At 52.3% G+C, this 22,188-nt stretch overlaps 9 protein-coding genes across 9 annotated transcripts; 5 read left to right on the top strand and 4 right to left on the bottom strand.

The window, feature by feature from the left end:
- Positions 1–576: 576 nt before the first annotated feature.
- Positions 577–1,943, top strand: TrAtP1_004904 (uncharacterized protein; the record flags this gene model as incomplete). Its single annotated transcript, XM_066112497.1, has 4 exons — positions 577–658; positions 750–913; positions 991–1,435; positions 1,525–1,943. 4 exons carry the CDS (start codon positions 577–579, stop codon positions 1,941–1,943), a joined length of 1,110 nt encoding a protein of 369 aa, XP_065968582.1.
- A 798-nt stretch (positions 1,944–2,741) lies between these two features.
- On the top strand, positions 2,742–3,340 carry TrAtP1_004903 (uncharacterized protein). The gene is made up of 2 exons (XM_066112496.1): positions 2,742–3,115; positions 3,177–3,340. Exons 1-2 carry the CDS (start codon positions 2,844–2,846, stop codon positions 3,205–3,207), a joined length of 303 nt encoding a protein of 100 aa, XP_065968581.1. The 5' UTR covers positions 2,742–2,843; the 3' UTR covers positions 3,208–3,340.
- Positions 3,341–3,936: 596 nt separating this feature from the next.
- On the top strand, positions 3,937–7,661 carry TrAtP1_004902 (uncharacterized protein). The gene is made up of 3 exons (XM_014084293.2): positions 3,937–5,000; positions 5,194–6,355; positions 6,424–7,661. Exons 1-3 carry the CDS (start codon positions 4,391–4,393, stop codon positions 6,701–6,703), a joined length of 2,052 nt encoding a protein of 683 aa, XP_013939768.2. The 5' UTR covers positions 3,937–4,390; the 3' UTR covers positions 6,704–7,661.
- Positions 7,662–8,580, bottom strand: TrAtP1_004901 (uncharacterized protein). Its single transcript, XM_014083207.2, has 3 exons — positions 8,438–8,580; positions 8,279–8,381; positions 7,662–8,213 (listed from the first exon to the last, which is right to left on the bottom strand). The coding sequence occupies exons 1-3, from the start codon at positions 8,577–8,579 to the stop codon at positions 7,820–7,822; spliced, it is 639 nt and encodes a 212-aa protein (XP_013938682.2). The 5' UTR covers position 8,580; the 3' UTR covers positions 7,662–7,819.
- A 2,390-nt stretch (positions 8,581–10,970) lies between these two features.
- TrAtP1_004900 (uncharacterized protein) lies at positions 10,971–11,925 on the top strand (the record flags this gene model as incomplete). Its single annotated transcript, XM_014084292.2, has 2 exons — positions 10,971–11,430; positions 11,501–11,925. 2 exons carry the CDS (start codon positions 10,971–10,973, stop codon positions 11,923–11,925), a joined length of 885 nt encoding a protein of 294 aa, XP_013939767.2.
- Positions 11,926–12,583: 658 nt separating this feature from the next.
- On the bottom strand, positions 12,584–14,539 carry TrAtP1_004899 (uncharacterized protein; the record flags this gene model as incomplete). The annotated part of the gene is made up of 3 exons (XM_014083452.2): positions 12,584–13,414; positions 13,470–14,007; positions 14,154–14,539. The coding sequence occupies 3 exons, from the start codon at positions 14,537–14,539 to the stop codon at positions 12,584–12,586; spliced, it is 1,755 nt and encodes a 584-aa protein (XP_013938927.2).
- Positions 14,540–15,308: 769 nt separating this feature from the next.
- TrAtP1_004898 (uncharacterized protein) lies at positions 15,309–18,089 on the bottom strand. The gene is made up of 3 exons (XM_014083247.2): positions 17,932–18,089; positions 17,767–17,845; positions 15,309–17,705 (listed from the first exon to the last, which is right to left on the bottom strand). The coding sequence occupies exons 1-3, from the start codon at positions 17,969–17,971 to the stop codon at positions 15,587–15,589; spliced, it is 2,238 nt and encodes a 745-aa protein (XP_013938722.1). The 5' UTR covers positions 17,972–18,089; the 3' UTR covers positions 15,309–15,586.
- A 1,174-nt stretch (positions 18,090–19,263) lies between these two features.
- Positions 19,264–19,965, top strand: TrAtP1_004897 (uncharacterized protein; the record flags this gene model as incomplete). Its single annotated transcript, XM_014084291.2, has 1 exon — positions 19,264–19,965. The coding sequence occupies one exon, from the start codon at positions 19,264–19,266 to the stop codon at positions 19,963–19,965; it is 702 nt and encodes a 233-aa protein (XP_013939766.2).
- A 974-nt stretch (positions 19,966–20,939) lies between these two features.
- Positions 20,940–21,578, bottom strand: TrAtP1_004896 (uncharacterized protein; the record flags this gene model as incomplete). Its single annotated transcript, XM_066112495.1, has 1 exon — positions 20,940–21,578. The coding sequence occupies one exon, from the start codon at positions 21,576–21,578 to the stop codon at positions 20,940–20,942; it is 639 nt and encodes a 212-aa protein (XP_065968580.1).
- Between the last annotated feature and the right edge of the window lie 610 nt (positions 21,579–22,188).

The following is a 22,188-nucleotide window of genomic DNA, read 5'->3' as shown; positions in this document are numbered from 1 at the left end:
TGGATTCGTGCCGTCGGAATTCGTCGTCGTTTATTGCGCAGGGACAGCTATCTGGCTCGAGCGGTCTATGGCTGTGGTCGCGGCCAGGGTATGTTGGTGCGCAATACACTTTTTAGTGGTGCTGGTGGTGATGCTGTCACCCCGCATGTAGCAGCTGCGTCGCAATGGCACGCGCGCGCCGAGGGCCCAGCAGCAGCGGCAATCAGCAGATGGAGAGGCCAATGGACGGACGAGCGATCGCGAGAGCCCTAGAAGCATCGTCTGCAGCATTTGCGCCGAGTCGTCCTGGGAGAAAGTCGAGACAGGGGCTGCTGTATTTACGTTAGTGTCACCCAAAAGGGGAAATGTGGTGTAGGGGACTGAGGCGAGTGGAGCTGTGTGATTCAAGGCCCTGGAGCCTTGGAGGGCCGTTCCTGCTAGTGCCTGTTACAGCGCCTGTTTCTCAGAGCGCTTAGCGCATCCTAGGCTCTCTTCCAGTGGGCGAGGCGCTGTGTTAGCGCCTGGGAAGAATAGAACAGAGAGGTGTCTAGAGGTGTCTAGCGGTGACGCTACTCGCGTGGCTGAGACGCTCCCGCCATGCCGTCTGAAGAGCCCAACACGTGCAAGCGCGCTGCTGCCGCCACACTCCACCAGCCACACCACACCACTACTGCTGCAAGTGACCCTGACAACGGAGCCAGCAGCTGGATTTGTTTACTTGGCTGCGTCTCGATGCAGATGCCGTTATGCATTAACCTCCCCTCTCACAGCATATCCAGGGCCAATCCACTGGTCCCATATCTCTGACGACATTTTCACGATCATCTGCATTCTGTGCCTCAGCCAAGTACCCAGAGCAGCTCCGCCTACCGTTTGCTGGCCAACCGATTGCGGGCACCGTCACAGCACAGATCCCTTTACCGATTACATTATGGTACGGCTGCTGCCCCGTTCCGTCTGGAATCTGCCGTTTCGCTTATCTGCTAATCCTTTCTTCTTTGCTATCCCCAGTCCATCTCGACAACGTTCAAGCCCTCTCCCCTGGGCCTCGGATCGCCTCCCAGCGTTCGAAACTCTCCATTCCGAAGGGGCGAATCTCCGGCTTCGCCTTCACCCCTCCGACACATAACACCCACGACTTCGCCTACCAAAGCCGCCGCCACAACACCCAACGGCACGTCGAGGTTTGCGAGGCCAACGACGCCAACCAGGGATCCATCTGAGGCCAAGGAAGAAGAGAAAACGCCAGCCATGACTACTCCTACAAGGGCATCGCCACCGTCGTGGAAGGCTGGGTCAAAGCTGGCGGTGGGCGGCTCCTTGGGCGGTAGCAATGCTCTCTCACAGCTTCAGCCGACTCAAGTTAGGACATTGAGGGATGGATTTCAGATCTTGGATCGGGACTGCGACGGAGTGGTCAATAGAGAAGACGTTGCCGACATGCTCGGTCAGCTTGGTGTGTTGTGTTCCACCCTGTCCACCCCCGGCGAATGATGCTCAATTCCGCCCGCGATCCCATCCCGTGGATTCTAACTGGCAGCAAAGGTCTCCCTTCAGGCTCCTCCGACATAGGACGCTTCTTTCCGCCGTCGAAACCGCAAACCATCACGCTAGCCGCTTTCCTCAACTCGCTGGCGGAGTCCTTGGCTCTGCTGTCACCAAACACCGAGCTCTTATCTGCGTTTTCGGCCTTTGACGAGGACGACAGCGGTCAGATCGACTGGGCGGAGCTGAGGGATGCTCTGCTCAACACACCGCCAGAAGCCGGGCAGTCAGCACTCAGCGCTGCAGAGGTGGACAAGGTGGTCGAGGGGTTCACGGGCCGGCGAGCCTTCAACCGCAACATGAATGCGCACTTATCGGCACGACGGGGTGAAGTGTTTAAATACCAGGAATTCGTCCACTCAATCATGGGCTCCAACGGCGGGGCCGAGGGAGGGGCACATGAAGGAGAGGAGCAGTGATGAGATTGATGATTGGCTTGCTGTCCTTTTTGTTTTCTCTCTTCGTATTACGCCAATTGGTGCTTTCCTAGGGTTTCGTTTTCCGGTTGACACGAGTGACACGACGCAATTTCGACTGTCAGGCACGGGATGTTGGGACCGGCCGGGCTTGTCATGGTAGAAAGGGTGAAGCAATCAGCCCTGTGCATAATATTTCCTTGTCTCACATTCTAGTTGCTTTGTTTTGTTTGTTTGATAGTCTGCGCAGCTGTACGAGATACTATAGTATATGGACATGGATACGGATACGGATCAGCTTGGCAAGTTACAATTAATACCTATTCACATCGCATAAAGGAACAGCACATGGACTACATACCTGCCACCACGGCTCAGACCACATACACAACACTGCGGAGGAGACTCTGCTCTGCGTGATGGGCGCTCCAGGAGCCTTTGGAAAGGATCAGCCACGCCGCCATGACCTTTTGTGCTCCCCCAGCTCATCTACACACAACGCCTAGCGACGAGTAGGACTTGCTGGCCGATAAGCCAGCCACTGAGATGCGCAGCGAGTGACGAAATGAATGGGCCAGTGGCAGATTGCAGTCCCGGGATGGCCTGCGACCGGGCCAATGACGGCGTGCACAGTCGCTGGGGATCCCAGGCCATGGGCGGCTGGAGCGTGCGGAGAAGGCACAGGCTTGACAAGTAAGACCTTTTTAGCGGCAGGCTCCGTATCCCGTGTCGCGAAGTTGTGAGACTCTGTCTGCCTGGCCTGCGCGTATATACGGCTATTAAGTTCTACGCGAAGTGTGTGAAGAGCTATAATAAGCATACTTGTAGAATTAATGGTTAGGGAGTTCTAGATACGAGGTAGTAATACGGCGGCACTATCAATATCAATTGGTGGCGGCTGTGATGCATCACAGTCCCATCATACTCCTACAATCCTACATGCGGCTGGCATCAACAAGTCGACAGCCCAAAGGCGTGGGTGTAGACAGCTGCAGCTCAATTGGCCCTTTCAGGCACAGGCACAGCTACATACTTCGTGCCATGGGCCAATTATTGGTTCCTAGGCAGTCAAAGGCTCCTCAGCTGCATCTGTTCCACCGTCAGCTACCAGCGCAGACAGAGTGGCTCCCCGTGCCCAGAGCAAACACCAAGACAAGACAAGACAAGACAAGAGAGTGTGTCAGTCAGTCCGCCAGAGGATCCGGGAAGGCTGGCTGACGCTTTTTCTCCTCTTAGCTCTGCCCGTCAATTAACTCTGACTTATTAACGACCGCCAGGGCGGGAATACGCCCCACTGAACCTTCTAGAACCGCTATGTAACCGTCGTCCTGCTAGCTGCAAGTCCTCGATAATCGACTACCAGACAAGTCCCGCCGCCACAGCAAGCCCCTTCCCCGGGGGTGAAAGTGTCAGACTCGTGGGCTTTTTGGGGCACTGTGTGCGTTCCTGGGAGAGCAGGAAGAGAGGGTAAAAAGAGTGGGCTGTATTACAGGTGCTGGGCTTGGATGGAGGGAAAAGGTGCTGGCGGCTGGGCTGGATACCGGGGGTTGCAGTGCTGGATTCCGCGGCCACATGTAAATAAACACGGCCGTCAACGTGGACTCGATTGGCTAGCAGGAAGGGCTTGCAGGGAGCTGCAGGGAGTTGAGGGCTCATCAACTTCACTACGCGCCCGGGTGCTGGGTGCCTCCTTGGCGGCCGGGTCTGTGGCTATATCTCGACGCTGTTCACAAGTAGGTACCACCCAAAACTCGATATCACAGGTATCTTGGGCATGGAACGCATAGCATCATCCACCTGTGTTCAAAGATGGAAGAGACGGATGTGCTAATCCGGTAGAGAGATGGTGCCTGTAGACACATGCATCTCCCGTACAGCAGGTACCTGATCTAGCAGCCGTAATAGGGCCTCTCACTGCGACAGGACAGGTACCCAAAAGTCAAGGTGGAGTATAGCGAAGCGGCCCGCCGCGCCGTGCCAAAGACATTCACTGCCTGTTCATTCAGATTCCCACGCTTGTTGAAATTTCTGACGTGCCCCCCAGCCCAGCAGCGGCCTGTATTTATTTCGTCCCAGGAACCTGGCGAGCCTGGCTTGAAACTAGCTTCACAGGCAGCCCTCTGCAGCGCAGGCTGATAAATCGAGGCCCTTTCCTCCTGACGACGTCGCGCGCGTCCTTTGCAATTCCTCCACCTCTTGCCAGCCAGCCTCTACCTTTTTTCGCCCAAAAGTCGCTTGACCCTCTTTTCCCACAGTGCAACCGCAGCCTGTGGCGCCAAAAAAAAAAAAAAAAAAAAAAGACTCCCCCCCTACCTAGAACCACCGGATTTTTAAATGCCCGCTTATTGCCTAGGCCTCTGTACACTTCTCTGCGGTTCCAAATATCCGGCATAACCTTGTGTCGGGACAGCCTTTTTCCTTCACCCCAAGATTCCAGCGCCGCGGCCCTCATGAAGTTCTTCAGCGCCAGCAAGGCTTCAAGGAAGAGCGCTTCTACTTCCAGTGTTGACGAGAGCGACGTTCCCCAGAGCCCCAACGCAGCTCCTTCGTCCTCGTCGCCCACCAAGAAGGCTGCACGGCCCGTCTCCCACCACCAAAAAGACACCACCAAGGCGTCGTCAACGTCCAAGTCCCGCCTCTCGCGACACTCGACGGACGCAGGCCACTCGCGCCGCAGCAAGTACGACCCGGACACCCATCCATTGAATCTGCCTCCTGAAGAGCGGGAGCGCAAGCGGCTGTCGGCCATGTCCAATTCTGCCATGAACTCCAACTCGATGGATGTCGACCCGCAGCCCGTGAACGGCGCGGCATCACCACCGCCGCCGCCCGCCAAGGGCTCGTCGAATGCCTCTGCCCAAAAGAACTTTGCCGTGCCCATCACCAATGGCAGCATGGCGCCAAACGGCAACGACGAGGCCCCCGCGCCGCCGCCGCACAAGTCCAACCCGTCCAGCCCCATCCCATCGCCTCTGGAGGATGCAGAGTCATACAAGACGGCTGGAAACCGGCTTTTCAAAGAGAAGAACTATGCCAAGGCCATTGAGCAGTATAGCAAAGGTATGCGCCAATACATGATGATGCTTTTTTTTTTTTACCCTGTGTTCATACACCTACGTCCCCTTACTTGTCTGCTACGTATTTTGCTTCTTCGCTTTTGCCATTGACCCAACAGAAAAGAAGAAAGAGTGAAAGAAACCTTGAAAGAAACTCTGGGCTAACCGTTTTTTTCCTACCTTCTTCCGTCGTGCAGCTGTGGATCTGTTTCCCAACTCGGCAACCTATCTGGGCAACCGGGCGGCTGCCTACATGTCAAATGGCCAGTTTGAGGCCGCTCTGGACGACTGCAGTCGTGCCACGGACCTCGATCCTAACAACGCCAAGGTCCTGTTGCGCCTGGCGCGAATCTACACCGGCCTGGGACGGCCGGAGGAGGCCATGACAACATACTCCCGTATTGTCCCACAGCCGTCCGCCAAGGACATGGCCCCCACCCGGGAGATGCTGCATCACATCAAGTCGGCCAAGGAGACGCTCCAGCGAGGCTCAGCCATGTCCATGGTGCTACATGCTCTGGACCAGGCCGAGCGCGGCCTTGGCTCCGGCGTTTCCAAGCCGCGCAAGTGGCAGCTAATGCGGGGAGAGGCCTACTTGAAAATGGGCCGCGAGAACTCATTGGGAGAAGCTCAGGGCGTCGCCATGTCGCTGCTGCGTCACAACAACCAGGACCCCGAGGCCCTGGTTCTGCGTGGTCGCGTCCTCTATGGCCAGGGCGAGAATGAAAAGGCCATCCAGTACTTCAGAATGGCCTGCAGCTGCGACCCTGACTACCGAGATGCAGTCAAGTGGCTGAGAATTGTCCAGAAGCTCGACCGCATGAAGGAGGAGGGCAACACTGAGTTCAAGGCGGGCCGATTCCAGCAAGCCATCCAGAAATACAGCGATGCTTTGGACATTGACCCGTCAAACAAGAGCATGAATGCCAAGCTGCTGCAGAATCGTGCCCAGTGCAAGATTAAGCTGCAAAAGTATGAGGATGCTATTGTCGACTCAGAACGCGCCGTCTCTCTTGACCCCAGCTACACCAAGGCCCGCAAGACAAAGGCCAATGCTCTCGGCAAGCTTGGAAACTGGGAAGAGTCCGTTCGTGAATGGAAGGCTATCCAGGATATTGATCCCGCGGATAACTCGATTCGCAATGAGATTCGCAAGGCAGAGTTGGAGCTGAAGAAGAGCCAGCGCAAGGATTACTACAAGATCATGGGCATTGAAAAGGATGCTGATGCTAACGACATCAAGCGAGCATACCGCAAGATGGCTGTCAAGCTACACCCTGACAAGAACCCTGGTGATGCCGAGGCAGAGGCCAAATTCAAAGATATGCAGGAAGCCTATGAGACGCTCAGCGATCCTCAGTAAGTTTAATCGACCCCCTGACCCTAATATCGGGTTCATTCGGAACGTGTACTAACACACGATGCAGAAAGAGAGCCCGCTACGATAATGGCGATGATCTCATGGACCCTGCTGACATGTTCGGCGGCGGTATGGGAGGGGGCATGGGTGGCATCGACCCTGAGATCCTGTTCAGTATGATGGGCAACCAGGGTGGCTTTGGAGGTGGTGGCTTCCAATCCAGAGGCTTCCCAGGAGGTGCTGGTGGCTTCCCCGGAGGTGCCAGCTTCAACTTTGGCGGTGCTGGTCCCGGTGGCCGACAACGAGGCGGCTTCCCAGGTGCTGGTGCCGGATTCCCCTATTCGTGACCAGCCGGCAGTGAAGAAACAGAAGCCGAGGATGATCATGATGACGATGATGATGATGGCGAGGACGATGATGAGACAGATGCCAACTCTCGGTATTCGTTCCACGATGCTTGGACAAATGAAGGACCGGAGAGCAAGCTGCAAGATGATTTGCATCGTCGCCGAGAGGCTCGCAATGACCTGGTTGAAAACTTGCGACGATATGGCATGTGGCTGCTTGGGGCAGTTGTCTTGCTCCCGCCGCAATTGGTAGCAATGGGTTTGGTGATTTCGGCATTTATATACTTGTGCACAAGACGAGACGGCCGACAGCGTCATCACAGCAGACGCAACACCGCAGGATAGACATTGGGATTTTATTTTTGTTCAAAGTCTTTTTTTCTTTTTTTCTTTTTTTGGGTTTTATTTTTCTTTAATTCAGAAAAGAAAAGACGCGCATCCTCATTGCTATGGCGTTTTTGGGACACATTCTAGAAAGAGAACTGGGAAAAGACAAACACAGTCGATCTTTTTTGATTCATTTGCACAAACTAACTACTGTCTTCCGGGAGGAGCAAAAGAGATATCTTTTTTTTGTGGGAACCGGATTGGGAAAAGGGAGAGAGAAGGAGGGAGAAGAAGACGACTGAGGGCGAGGATTATTCGTCCTCTTTTTTTTTGTGTTAGCTTCTTAGACTGACTAGACGATGAACGCTTGAAAGTTGGAAATATCAAGCGTCTCGTTCAGAAGGAGGTCAGGGGAGGCAGGACGGGGAAGTAGTTGCAAAGATTTATATAGATGAATGCGGGTGACCCGTCTTTTCCACAATCCACTCAGATACCCTTGTGTCTTTTTGATTCTCAACTTGGCCTCCTTCTGATCTCTTGTATTGTTCGCGTTGATACACTTTATTCGATTTGTGGTTGGCTGACGCTGGCTGCTGTGAATGGCAATACAGAAGACTTGGACAATGAATAGTGCAAGCTTGGAGCAAAATCTCCCATTATTATTTAAAGACCCTTGGGTATCATGACACGCCCTCTAAACGCCTAATTACAATGATTCTCAAAATCTAGAGATGTCGAACTCCGTGAAACCCCTTAGGGAAAAAATCCATTTGTTTCAATCCTCTTCCTTCACTGGCTACCAGTCTGTCCACCCTGCACAGCAGACGCAGGCCTCGCAGGAAGATTACTAGTCCCGCTGCTACCAGCCGCTGCACCAGCACCGCCAGTCGCAATCGCTGGATCGCCGCCCGTCGCCTCCAGCACCTTTGCCACATCCTCGCGCAGCTCCGGCATGGCAGAGGACATTTGCTCGGCGAGCACGTCGCGGAAGCTCGCAAAGGCGCTCTGCTTGCCGCGCATGAGCTGGTTTCCGCGGCGCACCAGCTCGACAAACTCGCGCGTGTAAATGTCCGGGTTGCGGCCGTTTTCGACGTACTCGAGCAGTTCGGGGGGCACGGAGGGGAGGAGGTGCGGAGGGGAGGCGGCGACGTGGACGTTTTGGAGGGAGGTGGAGAGAGATTTGCTGTGATTTTCCTCGGGTTAGCTTTTAATTGGATCGAGAGTGAAAGATTGTGGTAATGTTTGTACATTTCTTTAGATAGGACTTCTTTGCTTGAGACGCCCATGGAGTCGTATGTTGAGACTTGGACCATGACGCGGTAGAAGTCTTGGATGACGTCCTTGAGCTGTTCTGCTGGGGGGGGTTAGCCATCCTTCTTATAGGCAGTGGATTGGTATAGTGCGTACGCTCAATTCCATCGTGGTCTATTCTATCGACAGGCGCCATGGTTGTGGGCGAAGCTGGAGGTTGTTTTGACGTATCTGTGTAGAGAGGAAGTTGAAGGTGATGCTGTGGAGAGTATGGGGAGATGCTTTTTTGGTGGGGCATGTGTTAGCGGAAACTACTGTATAATTGATCACTGAACAGGTGAGATGCAGAAGGCATTTTGTTGCTTTTCTGTGGAACAATCTCATATTCTTTCCATGGCTTGGAAATTTTAATTTTAGTTAATACTTGTTTAATTAATGGCAGTTGTTGATAAAGATGGAATGAATTAATCCTCGTTCTATTAATGCTCCGGGTTGTTGAAATGCAGCACGTGAAAGCAGCCATCTGTAAGGAAGGAGCAGCATCATGTCTTACACCGCTTTCTAGCTTTATTTCATCGCAATAGCTAACCTGATATTGATGAAAATCTTACCAGATGCAATCCAGCGATGCTCACTGATCAACATCTTTTTCAGCATGTGCTCTGCTAAGCTTGGATTTTGCTCTACCGCACCTCGAGTCAGCCACAATCCAAGTCTTTCGCCCAGTAGGCTCAGCCAAAAGCACGAGGCACAAAGAGTGGATTCTTCACAGCATTTTTACCTCTCCCCAATGCTTTGGCATAATGTGTTGATGGTATACCTACTACGCTCGCCTATCATTTCGAAGGCTAGCCTTTTCGGCCCTCAGCGGTCTATACTAGGGTGGACATCTTCACAGCATTTTTAACTCTCCCTAAGGCATTGGCATAATGATGTACTAAGCTTGCCTATTATTTGAAAAGCTAGCCTTTTCCGCCATTGAAGTGATCTCTTCACAGCATTTTTAACTCTCCCCAAGGCTGTGGCATGTCTGTGATTTGCTGTCTATTCATGGTACCCAATCTTAGTCTATCTTGTAGCGGAACTGATCTACTAGCGAGTAATCCACCAACTCTTCCTATATGACAAAAGCCAGCCAAGCGCGATTCTATACGCTGGAATGCTTCATATACCAGAAAGGGCTTCCGCAGTCATACTGTGTCTGTAGTCCCAGGCAGCAACTGAACGCTGATTCCGACCGGGGCTGAGTACCTGGACAGCTCTTCGAAGGGCGGTGGATCCGTTCACACACACACGGCGTCAAAGGGAGGCATCCTAGCCTCGGCGTAATATTGATCAATCTAGCAGTATGGCGTACAGAGCAACGGCACAGGGTCAATCTCCATCGAAAGTCTCAGGCTCGATACAACATTAACGCTGATCCAACGTCACACGAGGATAAACCACTTGTTAGTAGCTACCGGACACCAAAGCTTCGTTCTGTGCCTCCTCGAGCATTCTCCGAACAATGGGCTACAAGTACCATGACCAAGTCAGCTTCCGAAGACCACGTCAGCCGTCGAGAATTTGGCGTGGGATTTATCCTTGCGCTCCTCGTCTACACTTGACGGGATACGCCTACAACGTGTCTGAGGTATAAAGCAGCGCAGGAATTAGCGCAAGGGGAGCCTGGCAATCGCTGTGATGTTTGCGCCGATATCCCCTGTTGGTGACAAGAGTAGCCTCAATTTGGGTAAGTCGCCAATATTGATTGCCATCCATGGTTTAAGAGGGACAGTTCAGCCGCTAATACTACACGGGCCTCGGAACAGGCTCTAGGAATCCAATACTTCTGCTTCTTGGGTTGATTGATCCAATAGACAGGCTTGATTTCGTGCCTAGCAGCCCGAGCATCCTCCAACATATCTAACTTTCTCCAACGCCCAGGGACTTGGTTGCTCTTTCACATGCAGTCGAAGCAATTATTCAAAACAGGGTCAAAGAAGACCACCAGTCCTTTGGATCAAACTTGAATGCTCAAATGCTGTGACAAGCCAGATGGCGCTGCCCACCAACATGAACCGAACTAGCAGGCCCCGATCCATGTTCCCCGGCCGTGCTAGGAACGACCCGCACACACCGCATCACCGGGCCTTGACTCTCGCCTACGTCTAGCTCTGGGTTTAATATCAAGATGCATTGTTGGCGTGGCTCCTGGGCCAATGGCCTTTGCCGTCAAGGATGCCCAGAATAGGGTGCGCGTGGGTGGTAGCTGAGCTGAAAGACGCCTGTATTACACGGTAATAACAGCCCACCCACCATGAGAACCTGGGACCGTATGATGCTCGCTGATTGTACGAGCCTGTGTCAATAGCCCGTCTCGGAGAAAAAAGCAACAAGCTGGTTGACTAGGCTGATGATATAGTACAAGTATGTATGGCATGGCCATTCTCTGCCAGCCCGACTTGTCAGACTCTTCCTCTTTCCTACCCTCGGCCGCGATCCTTTAGCCTATTGCGTGTACATCTCCGCGCGCGCATACCAACTACCACATCTCAAGGCCTCTGAACTCGGCTTCATCACTCTATACTCCATCACTGCATCGAATACCGCGCGCTAGACGGCGACCTAGCTCTTTATTCTCCGGCCGCGAGCTGATACTGCCTGATAGAGCGCCGTTAGCCGCGTTATATGCCGGTACTCTGCCCCCATGTCTTCGTTCAATGCAACACCACCGGCTCCCAAGCCCGCGACGTATGAATTCGTCGTTGGCCAGCGTCCGGACCAGCTAAATGCCGGATCCAACAAGAAGCTGCGGTCGCATCTGTCCAAGAGAGGATGGGAGGCCTACTTGGAGCAGAAGAAGCTCTCATCGCCAGTCTCAGTCCGAGTGGATGAAGCAGCTCAGCGCACCGATGATGGGGCTAGGCGAAAGAAGCGCAGGCGCCATCGGCAGGCCATTACCTGGGATGTCGTGGAACCAGACGATCCAAGGTTTCCAGGACCTGGAAATGTCAGAGAGGCCATGTTGGCCCTCATCAAGACCGGAAGGCACACGCCTTTGGAGAAGACGCTTTCAATCGACTACAGACTTGGAGGTGGACGCGTTGATCCTTTCAAATCGTATCCTACGCCATTTCGATCTTACATACCTCATTTGGTGGACCACTGTGAGCTCATTCATCTTCATCGTGTCAGTTCGTGACGGCAAAAAAAACAGATATTAACATCCTCTACCAGACATTATCCACATGGCCGTCGACATCCCCGAACTTGACCAACCCGGAAACGCTGGTCTTCTTCGCAGTCGCTGGTTCCGCATGGCCACATCCGAAATGTCCACGTTCCAAGTCGTCCTGCTCCTCGCCGCAGGCAACTTTGTCAGCGTCAAAGGCGCCGTGCCCGCAGAGCAAGGGTTTGACATACATCAGCTCAAAGGCGATGCCATCCAATCTCTCAAATATGCCATGAATGACGAGGCCAAAGCCACAAGCGACTCCATCATCGGAGCGGTGGCCAAGCTGGCGAGCTTCGAGTCCATGCATGGGTCCGAGGCTGATTTCCGGCTGCATATGGAGCATACCATTAGGCTGGTGAATATGAGGGGGGGGGCTGAACAATCTCGGTCTGGGAGGGCTCTTGCGAAGGATGCTCATTTGGATTGATGTCAATGGCAACTTTTTGTATAAAAGGCCACGATATTGGCCTGGTGAGAACTTTGATGGGAGTAAGGACTCGATTTCGGAGCCTAACCCGGAGCGATTCATTGCCATCTAAGTGTGTATGGGTGCTCTAGGACTTGTTTTTTGGATTCTGGTTTGTTCTTTCATATTCTTTATTTGGGGATTCGGGTTTCCCCCCCTTTTCTTTCTGGGAAGCAACTCTAGCTCAAGCTCAGACTAATAGTTTTTAATAAGTGTGTTGTTAAAGAGATGGGATCACAGCTACTCTCGCTTAGGAAATAATAATTTGTCATTTTTCTTGTATCAATCTTTCTTAGCAAGGGAAAATAAAACGCCACCTTCATATATATTTTATACAACTTGAGAGCAAATCAAAGTAGAAAAACGCGAGAAATTTGAGGAAATAGGAAATTCTCATGCAAACAAAGGAGCACTCCAAACGAAAAAAAGGTATATCGAATATAAATCAAAATGGTATCCATCAAAGAGAATCAAACGCTTGGCCGTTCTGTTTTTGCTTCATATCACGGAGAACAAAAACCCGCTTCTTCCCTCCTCGCGCTTGCTTGCTTGCTTAACCGCTTCACATCCCATCTCCTTCTTTATCAAATCGACCCCCTTCCAGTCAATCAATCATTCGCTAATTATTCCTCGAAAACGTCGCCGACGCATCAACCAGCAGCGTGGCAATGAGCAAAACACCATTAAACCCAGCCATCATGTAAAAGGGCGTGCCGTTAGATACTGTATCAAACAAGTAGCCACCCAACTTGGTAAGAATCAGGATAGCTGCACCGCCACAAAGCGAGTACACGCCCGCAATGGAGCCCTTGAGGCGCAGCCGCGATACAAACTCTTCCTCCGTGACAATGCGGATCAGGGGCTCCGTCTCGGTGGATTCGTCCGCATCGGGGGCAATGGCATGAGGACGGCGAGCAGCGCGCGGGATCTCGACGGCGAGGACGCCCTTGCCGAGGGAGCCCAGACTGCAAACAATGGATCCGATTTGGCTGATGCCAATGAGGGTTACAATGACAAAGATGTAGGGGGTGCCACCTCGGCCATCAACGTCCTTGATCTCGGGGCTTGAAAGTTGCGGGAAGATGATGTAGCCCACAATGCCCATGACGGTGGCCACGACAACGGGATAGTTGACTCTACCTGGGTGGCGAGACAGATAGCCGAAAAGAGGAGCACAGATCAAGCCCATGAGCTGCGCCACGCCAGTCAAGATGGAGGAGAGGACATACGCCTGGCGGCATTCCTTCTTCAGCTCAGGTGAAGGATCGTTGGGTGAGCCCTGGCAGAATCCGTTGCCAATGAAGAAGGTGTTGATGTAGAGCGGGACAAAGAGCGAGATGGCAACAGTGGAAGCTCTGGCGACGAAGCCACCGAGGTAACCCAGCGCGATCCGGGAGTCGGTGAAGCCAAGGAGCACTGAGTCCTTCAAGAGGTGGAGGTACGGGATAACCTAGGAATCAATGTTGGTAAGAATTCCAAAACGAACATTGGTGAATAAATCTTACCTTGTTTTGAGATCTGCCAGGGTAACCAGCCACAACAGATTCATCCTGGCTCTTGAGCCCGAGCAGTAGTCGCCAACCCTTGCCTTCCTCTCCCTGGAGATTGCGCAGCCCAAAGAAGACAAAGATGCCAACGAGCAGAGCAATAGCACCGACAACATAGAAGCTATAAGTCACTGCCTCTCCGGGAGTCACCTCGTCAATCTCTCCAAACCTGGCCGGCAGGGGCAAAAAGCACGACAGCGCCAGCAGCGCGCCGCAACCCGTGAAAAGACCGACGTAGCCCGCCAGCACAGACGATTTTCCCGATCGAGCTTGCGCATCCGAGGACGGTGCCCCCTCGTCAGTGGGCAGCGATCGCGAATAGGCCTCTGGCGTAATGGTGACTTCAGAATCGACGGAAAAGGCAGCGCTCAGGCGCGCAAAGGAGCTTCGACTGCGACGGCGAGCGCGAGCGGCCTTGGCTCGCTCAAGGGCGGCGTTGCGAATGTCCTCGTCCTCGTTTGTCAGCGAAGGAAGGATGGCGGTGACCATGGTAGCCCTACAGATTTCAAACACGAAGTTAGCATACAAGCTCCAGACAAGCAATCGCATCCATCCATCCATCCTCTTGTCACGTCCCATCCCACAGGACCCCAACAAGAGCTCGCTGGATCAACCAAACCAAGCCAAAAGAAAACCACATACGTAGCCGATGCGCCCACCGCAAACAAGACCCGCGCCAGCAACAGCTGCGGATACACGTTCCTCGCCTGCACAAACACCGCCAGCGCCACGGCAACAATCGCATATCCAATCACGGCCACCCACCGCACGCCCAGACGGTCCGACACGAGGCCCCAGGCCGGACACGCCACCAGGGCGACGATCTCGTCGGCAAAGCCCAGCGTGCCGACGACGTCGCCCACGCCGTTCTTCTGGCCGATCAGGTCGGTGATGACGAAGGAGACGGAGCTGTTGAGGAAGACGAGGAACGAGATGGAGAAGAGCGAGATGCCCAGCAGGTACGTGGCGGCCTGCGTGGGAGTCGTCGAGGCCGCAAAGGGCAGGAAGCGCTGCATGGAGAGCGCCATTTGGAGGGTTTGGCTGCTGTTATGGCAGCGCGCGCGTCTGTCTTTCTCTCTCCTGTTTTTGTATCGACGTCGTTGTTATGTGTATGGAATGGGTAAGATAAAGATATAGCTTCTCGAGCTATAGTAGCTCTTTTTTTCTCGCCGCCTCGGTTCTTAGTGTTGATATCGCAAACTAGCGGATCTTCAATCAAATGCGCTTTTTAAAATGTAGCCTTTCCGGTAATGCTAGGAAAGAAATATCCACATGATGGTTCGGAAAGCGCAAGACTGGAACCAAATTCAGTGGCAAAGAATAAAGGCAGATGTTGAGACGATGGAAATGGAAATGACTGATGCTATGCAAAGTGTAAGAAATGACTGCTTCTTCGGGTCTTACGAGCGTGAGGAGCTTCTTCAGCGCTAGCATTTAGCATTTAGCGCCTGCGGAGATTCGGCTCCTTTAAGCTCTTTCGGGCCAATCGGCGGCGCGCACCAACGGCAGGCGCATTTGTTCGGCATTCATTCGCATCCCTTCAACTACTGACCGCATTAAGACGCGCCCTGGCAAAAATAAAAGTCAACAATCTGGATCAACTGGTCTTCTTTAGACTGTACCGTGTAACAGTTTCTCTTACTTGAATGCATGAGATGTTCTAAAAAGACAGCTAATATAAGCATTCATCGGAGCTATAACGCGTATGTGGAAGCAGTGACATCTCGACGTGACTTATATGGCATATTAGCTCCTCGCGAAAAGCTTTATCAACTTAGCTACGCCACGGATCTGCACAAATACATTCAACTCCGGCCTCCAATTCCATTAAATGATTCATTCCCGTTCTTTTCTCTACGATTGAAATCATGTAAATAGCAATCGAGGTACCTGCCTAATTACAAATGCCCCGTTTCTCTGATATCCATAACAAGCACCTAAATTAAAACAAAACAAAAAAAAAAAAGTTAAAACTCCAATGCTCCCTCATGATCCTGTAGCCCTCTCCCCTAACGTGTCCAGAACATACTCCATACAGAGGGTATAAATGTGTATGTGTGTGTGATTTCGTCTCTCTACCAAGCCCAGAGCACCTTGTGGTGGAGCGTACGGGCGCCCAACCTCTCAAACTCAAACGGCGTGATCCAAGAGTCGTTGGTTGACAGCTTCGCAAAGACGCTGGCTCCCTTCCAAGTGACAACTTGCTCATCCATATCTCTCGCGCTTCGACTGACCAGGATCCTATCATTGAGGTCAGGCTTCAGCGCCTTCAGCCTCTCTTCCAAAACGACAGTGAGCTGCGGAACCTTGGCGCCACCGCCAATGACCATGATACTGCCCAGCAAATCGCGGACTTTCTTCTCGTCGCCCTTAGCAGCATTGTGAATGCTTGTGAGAATAGAAATGTCCAGCGGTGCCAAGGGCAGTACTTCATCTCTTTCGGTTGCCATGTCTTTGGCCCCGCGTGCTGCTGCGTCTACAAACATGCCTGGGGGCGGTTGCGTAGCTTGTGACTGTCCAGGAACCGGTGTGCCAGCCGCTCGAATGCTGCCCGGAGCAGGGCTATCGCCATTGACGCCATCCTTGTTGGCTCCAAAGACGAATGGAGGTGGTGCGGGAGTACCGCTGCCCTCGGGGGCTGGCGACCCGGCATGCGATGCAATTGGAGTGCCAGTTGCTGTCTCAGCTTTGGGAAGGAAGTTGAACTGTGACTTCTCTTTGTTTGGTGTTGACGCTTCAGGCTGTGACTGAGAGAAGCCGTTTGCGTTGGTCATGAGTGATGGCTTTACCAGCGCCAGAATTGCGAGCTGTGCGGCAGAGGACGGATCGTCGGGAATATCCACGTCATAAGCGTTGTAAGAACGCTCGACAAGCTTTCTCCTTCCCCTGAGCTTTGTGCTATTATCAAAAATGGCTGGCTCAAACACTCCCATCGCCGCAAGAATGACTTCGTCGTATGTCTTGAACGCATATTTCCGTGTGGGCTGGTTGGGTGCTCGAACGTGAAAGTTGTAGAGCTGTACCGAGATGTTGGCCTGAGACATGGTACAATGCTTCGCCTTTAGCTCTTCAGCTAGAAGGAAGTCGTATCTTCTTCGTAGGTTAATTTCCTGGTAGGGAAAGTTATCGTAGAGCATCATTTTGATAAAAGTCTCCGTGATATCGTAACCCCCATACTTGAGGTTGATTCTCGAGTCTTCAATGCAAAGTCCGTCCTCGACACAGGTCACAGATGTCTTTTGCGCGCCGATATCCACGACGCAGGCTTGCGTATAACCGGCGCCGAAAGTCGCTGCCATGCTTTCCTGGATAAAGCATACTCTACTAAACTCAAACCAGGTCATACAGGATCGCAAGATCTGCTCCACATACTTCTTATCATAAAGATCAGGAATGACAAAAACGCAGCTATACTGTTGCCATTCGCTGTTTGTCTTCAGGCCCAGCTCTTGGCGCAGCGCTTTGTCCAGGAGCGTTTCAAAATCGTCAAAGAGATGCTCCTGGCTTGTGTATCCATCCTCGTTCCAGTATCCGTACTGGATAGGCCACCACAGCTTGAATTTGGGGTTTGAGTCGTCGGGAACACGCAATGCCTCACTCCCGATAAAACAGGACGCCAATGACTTTGGATCCTCCAGTTTTTCTATATCAGTCCACTCGACCTCTAGCACATCGTTATGTCTCTGAATGATCTCGGGCTCCGTGCGGCGATTGAATGTCTGGACAAGCTCTTTGGAGTTGGGAAGTACTTTTCGCTTGTTGGCGCGCATTTCCACCTTCAGATCGTTGCACATCTTTTGGTATTTCTTCGACCACTCTTCCCCGTATTGCTGGTCCGTAGTCTTTGCTTCAAACTGGCGTCGGGGTAAAGCCTCGTACATCTCCGATTCGGTCTGGGGGAATTTGGTCGCTAGGGTAGTCGGGATGGTCTTGGGAAGTGCATCGCTCGCGAATCCAATGCGCAGATTTTGGCTTCCGGGATGGATGACAATCACCCTGGATGGGTCCATCCCACCCGAGGGAGTTGCGGCTCCGTCATCCTCGCCGAGATCTGGCAGTGGCAGGGGCAGCTCGCCATTAGCAGGCTTTGAAAGAGCACGATCGCGGTCTCGGGCACTCTGTACTAGTCGATCACGAGTCGCATCGCTTTGGAGTCGAAGGGCTAGGACCTGATCATCCCTTTTCATGTAATCTCTGCCGCCAGGAGTTAGTGGGCTTGTCCAGTCCAGCCACTCAAGTCGCTGCGAATCCTCACGTATAGTAATTCTTCTGGTTGATCGGGCTAACATCAGGCCATGAGGTCAATTTCATGCCATTGTCGGTTCTCTCCAGCCCTGCGCGGATTTTTGATGTTAGCAATCGGCAGTTGACAGGAGGTCGAAGTTTCCCATGACACAAAGCTGAAGCTGTGCTAACGTACCCTCTCTAAGAAGCACTCTTTCTGAGACTTTACCAACCATCTTGATGGTATAGGCACCTTTGGTGCCAGAATTGGATAGCGGGTGGTGTTGTGCAGTGTTGTGATTGAGGAGGAATTTTATGGTGCACTCGTCATCTTGTCCTCGCCGTAGACGCGATTGACACGCCAATGCGATTAAACTTCCTGCGATCCTAGGACCGAGCCGATAAGATAGCTTGTACCTGAATGGCGGATTTTAGATAATCCGGGTGCGCTCCTGTCCCAGATGCTCTTGTGTAAGTGGTATCGCGATAAAATACGTGCTGGGAAAATAACAACAAAAGAATATTGTCCAGAAACCAATTGACAATATTAATTCGAATAATTGAAGTTTGTTATTGTTTTATCTAAATTTTGATGCTGCTCGTAGTCGTAGTATAGGGGCAAAAAATAACAGTGATCTTTGGAGCACGGGCTACAGGTAGCTGCAGACTCTCATACCACTGTTATCAAGCAAGTCAGCGGTTCGTAGTTATTGGCAGCGCATAACAGTATGAGGCCCAACTAAACATTTACCAATTAAACACTACAGAAAAAGCAATGTTGCAGCGACACCAGGACGCTATTTTTAACAGACTGGCCAACTGACTTGCACCTAACAAGCCCGCTTACAGTTAGACACTACCCTGGAGTCCAGCAGAGTTACCATGACATTGGGAGCTCATACGTTTGAAGCATACAAGGAAGAATCGACTGAAAAGAACGAATATATACACGCTACCTACTTATATATTGCTTCCCCTACTAACAGTACTAGGTACCTAGGTAGTTATAATACATAATAGGTGTCGACTGTTTGTAACTGTGGTAAATTACAAGCGGCTATATGCCTTATGTCACGTATAGGCAAAGACAGACTAAATAGTCATCCTACAGCAGCCTATCAGGACCTTGCACCTGCAGCATCCGAACTGAAAAAGACAATTTAATTGCTCGAGTAATATCGCCGCTCTGTGCTCCGCAAGAATGAAAAACACGAGGTACCTGCGTACCCGCCAGTTGTCGGAGGCGACGCATGCAGCCCGAGTCACCTGACAGAAGTACGAGATGTCACTGAATGACGTAACCAGTCTCTATCCAAGGTAGCAGAGCAGCCGGCGCCAACTTTCAAGCAACAACTTCGCCTCAGCTCCAACATCTCACTGCCGCATTGAAACACGAATAAAGATATTTCGTTTCTGAAAAATTTATGGTGATAGCTACACATAGCTGCGAAAAATACTAATTTAGTCATCAACATTCTAGCATCTCTTACTAGGCTGGTGGACTTCTTGTCCCGTCGACTCAACCAACATGCCCGTACAGGTGTTTACTTCGAGTCCCATCAATGCCACCAAGGCAACAGGAATCACCCCAAAGACACAAGAGCCAGAGGGAGAAGGACCCCAGGCAAGGCCGCCTCCACCGACAACAACATTAGGAAGCCCAACAGCGTATCCTCCTGCACAACCAGGTGCTCGGCCATCACTACCTATCCAGACCGGAGCGCCACAGCCTACCAGCGCTTATATGCCATCGTCGACCCAAGAGGCCAGCTCAGACCCGCCTCCCCCACAGCCTGGCGCAGTACCTTCGCCTCCAGGAGGAAAAAGCCACCTTCCGCCTCCTCCAAAGGCTGGAGAGACCTTACAACAGGCCCAGACAGTGCCCATGCCGCCTCAAATGTCGTATCAGCTGCCGGCATCAGCCGCTCCAACTCAGAGTCGCTCATCAACCTCTACTTCCACAGCCTACTCGCCAAGTGTGCCACATCCAACACTTATACAGACCTCGGAACCAGACTTTTCGCACCCCCCAGGCTACCAACAGAACACCAATGCCGCAGACTTTAGCCGCGACCAACGAGAGGCTTACAACGCTTCTTTGAACCAAGAATCCTATCTGGCCCATGAAGCAGAGAGTGTCTGGAACACGGCAAAGAAATGGGCAACGGCTGCAGGAGATAGCATCGCCGCAGCAGAGAACGAAGTCTGGAAGAGAATTAATAAGGAATAGCACTGCCTCGTGGACAAACATTCATGGACCGGGAGATATAGCATATGGTAATGAAAACAATACAATTCGAGGCGTATTGAGTAGTATACTACGACAAACAAACATTGTAACGCGCTACAATAAATAGGTAATGAAACTACTAGGCTACACACACGAGCGAGCTTTAGATGCAAATGAGATCTCTTTTACCTCTAAATAAGAAACATTTTCGGAAAGTCAACATGTTCCTGTGCATAGACTGCGCTGAAGCTAGAGCGATGGATTCGTCAAAGCATCGGGTGGCAAATAGGCAAAGAACAATGTCGCGCGTCATGCACGAGCACCCGTTGAGGCGAATCAGTGATGCGCCAGAAAAGATCTCGAATCAAGATTCTGACGCAATATACCCGTATAGATCCGTGACAGGGTTGTTACGAGATCGACACTAGGCGTTTTAGTCGTGGCAGTTGCAATTTGCTGCCAGAGTTAATTATAGCTCTGAGCTGGGATCTGCCTTTCATTTCGCCTACACAGTCCATCAGCTGTTTCCGGAGTTGCCTTGAAAGAATGTTTCAACTCTGAGCTGACCTGGGCCCGGCTTGTCGAGTCTCGAGTCTCGCGTCGATAATTTTGATCGCGGGCCATGAAACTATCACTTTCTGGAGGTACGTAGCAATGACAGAAATACTTCAAACTCGTTTCTGCGTTTGGATGACCCTTCCATCTTGTGTAGGAAAAGTGGCATGAGAAATGGTGAATCAGGGCTAGCCGGGGATACCTCTGACGCATCTGAAACGCGTATAAGTGACGGGGGCTCCTGGGCTGAGCTACCAGGCGGTACCGCGAGTTTCGCTTGTGGCCGTAGCGTGTCGCGCGTACCTCGTGGTAAGCCCGTCGTAAGGCTGCGGACTCTGCAATTAAACTGAGACAGCACCCCTGCATCCTGCCTCAGGAACCAGGCGAATCAGAGCCTTCGCAACGTCGCATCGCCCGCTTTAGACGTCTTCAAAACACAACTCCACCATATCCAACTTTCCCCGTCCACCCATATCCCATCTCGGGTCCGTCTCGAGCGCAGACAGCCCGGCTTGCTTCGCTGACCTGTCGTCTGGACAACTAATCACTGCTTCGGTCTTCGGCAGGGCAGAATAACAGATGATTGAGACGAGAGAAATTCGAGGCCAAAGCGGATGCGCAATTACAGTCGTGGAGGCTAATGCGGGCCTGTGGGCGCGCAAGAGAGCTCCGCTGCCACACCCGTGGATCGACTTCGACTGCATGTCAATGGGCTCTGCAGGATAGCGTTTCTTTCTCTGCGTATAGCTACCGACCGTTTGTCTCCTCCTTAATCTATTGCGGGGTCCGGGTCTCTTTGGTTCGTAGCCAAGCGTTTTATCTGCTTCCACATATGGCTCTTGACACACGCTTGGCCAGGGCAGCGAGCTCGTGATCGGCTTCGAGTCCGACTCGGTCATCTCCTCTTGCAGCGGCGACACCGTTGTTCCGCAGGCGTGATCTTGCAGCTGGACATCTGGCATGCCAGGTACTACTCCGTATGTGCCAGTATGGCTGCTGCCTTGAGCCGCTGTCTCACGGCTGGTCGGAGAATAGCCGCTTGGTTGGGCCGCAGACATGGGCGGATGCTACCACACAATGGACGGCTTCGAGAACGTCCTACTGGTAAGTCTCTCTCTCGATTCCAGTCAGCAAGGGGGCCTCCAATGGATTGTGAAGCACCGGCTTCGTGATATATGCTGCAAGTGGTTTGGCTCACAGGCCCTCTCTCACACTGGCTCGCTGACCAAGACTGTCTCGATCTGATATCAAATCAGCCGCCTCCGGAACACAAAAGGACCAGGCTTCTGTTCAGCCTTTCTGCCTCACCCCCCCACATCGGGACTCGTTGCTGCCCCTCTTCATATCCAAGGCGGCCTTCCCGATGCCTGTGATGCATCTGCTCCGTTCTTGTGTGGATCTTGATTGTCTACTGGAGATTACCGTGTGATACCATCTCGCATCTCGTCGTCTTTCTTTCTTCTTTGGTGCGGATCTCCGTAGCCTGAATGTTCTCCCGTACTTCTAGCTTCGTTTTAGTTGCTGTGGCACACTCCATGGCTCCGTACTAGTTGCCCAAAGAGGACTATCTTTAGAACGCAGGGCTGCAAGTGTAGCCGTGGCGTCAATCCTTGACCTTGACATTGTGCCTTCACCATGTCTGTTGTTTACTATCGTGCTTTTGGCCAC

This window comes from Trichoderma atroviride, chromosome 2 (genome assembly GCF_020647795.1).
Source record: "Trichoderma atroviride chromosome 2, complete sequence".
Classification (NCBI taxonomy): Eukaryota; Fungi; Ascomycota; class Sordariomycetes; order Hypocreales; family Hypocreaceae; genus Trichoderma; species Trichoderma atroviride.
This window is presented reverse-complemented; position numbering and strand designations above follow the sequence as displayed.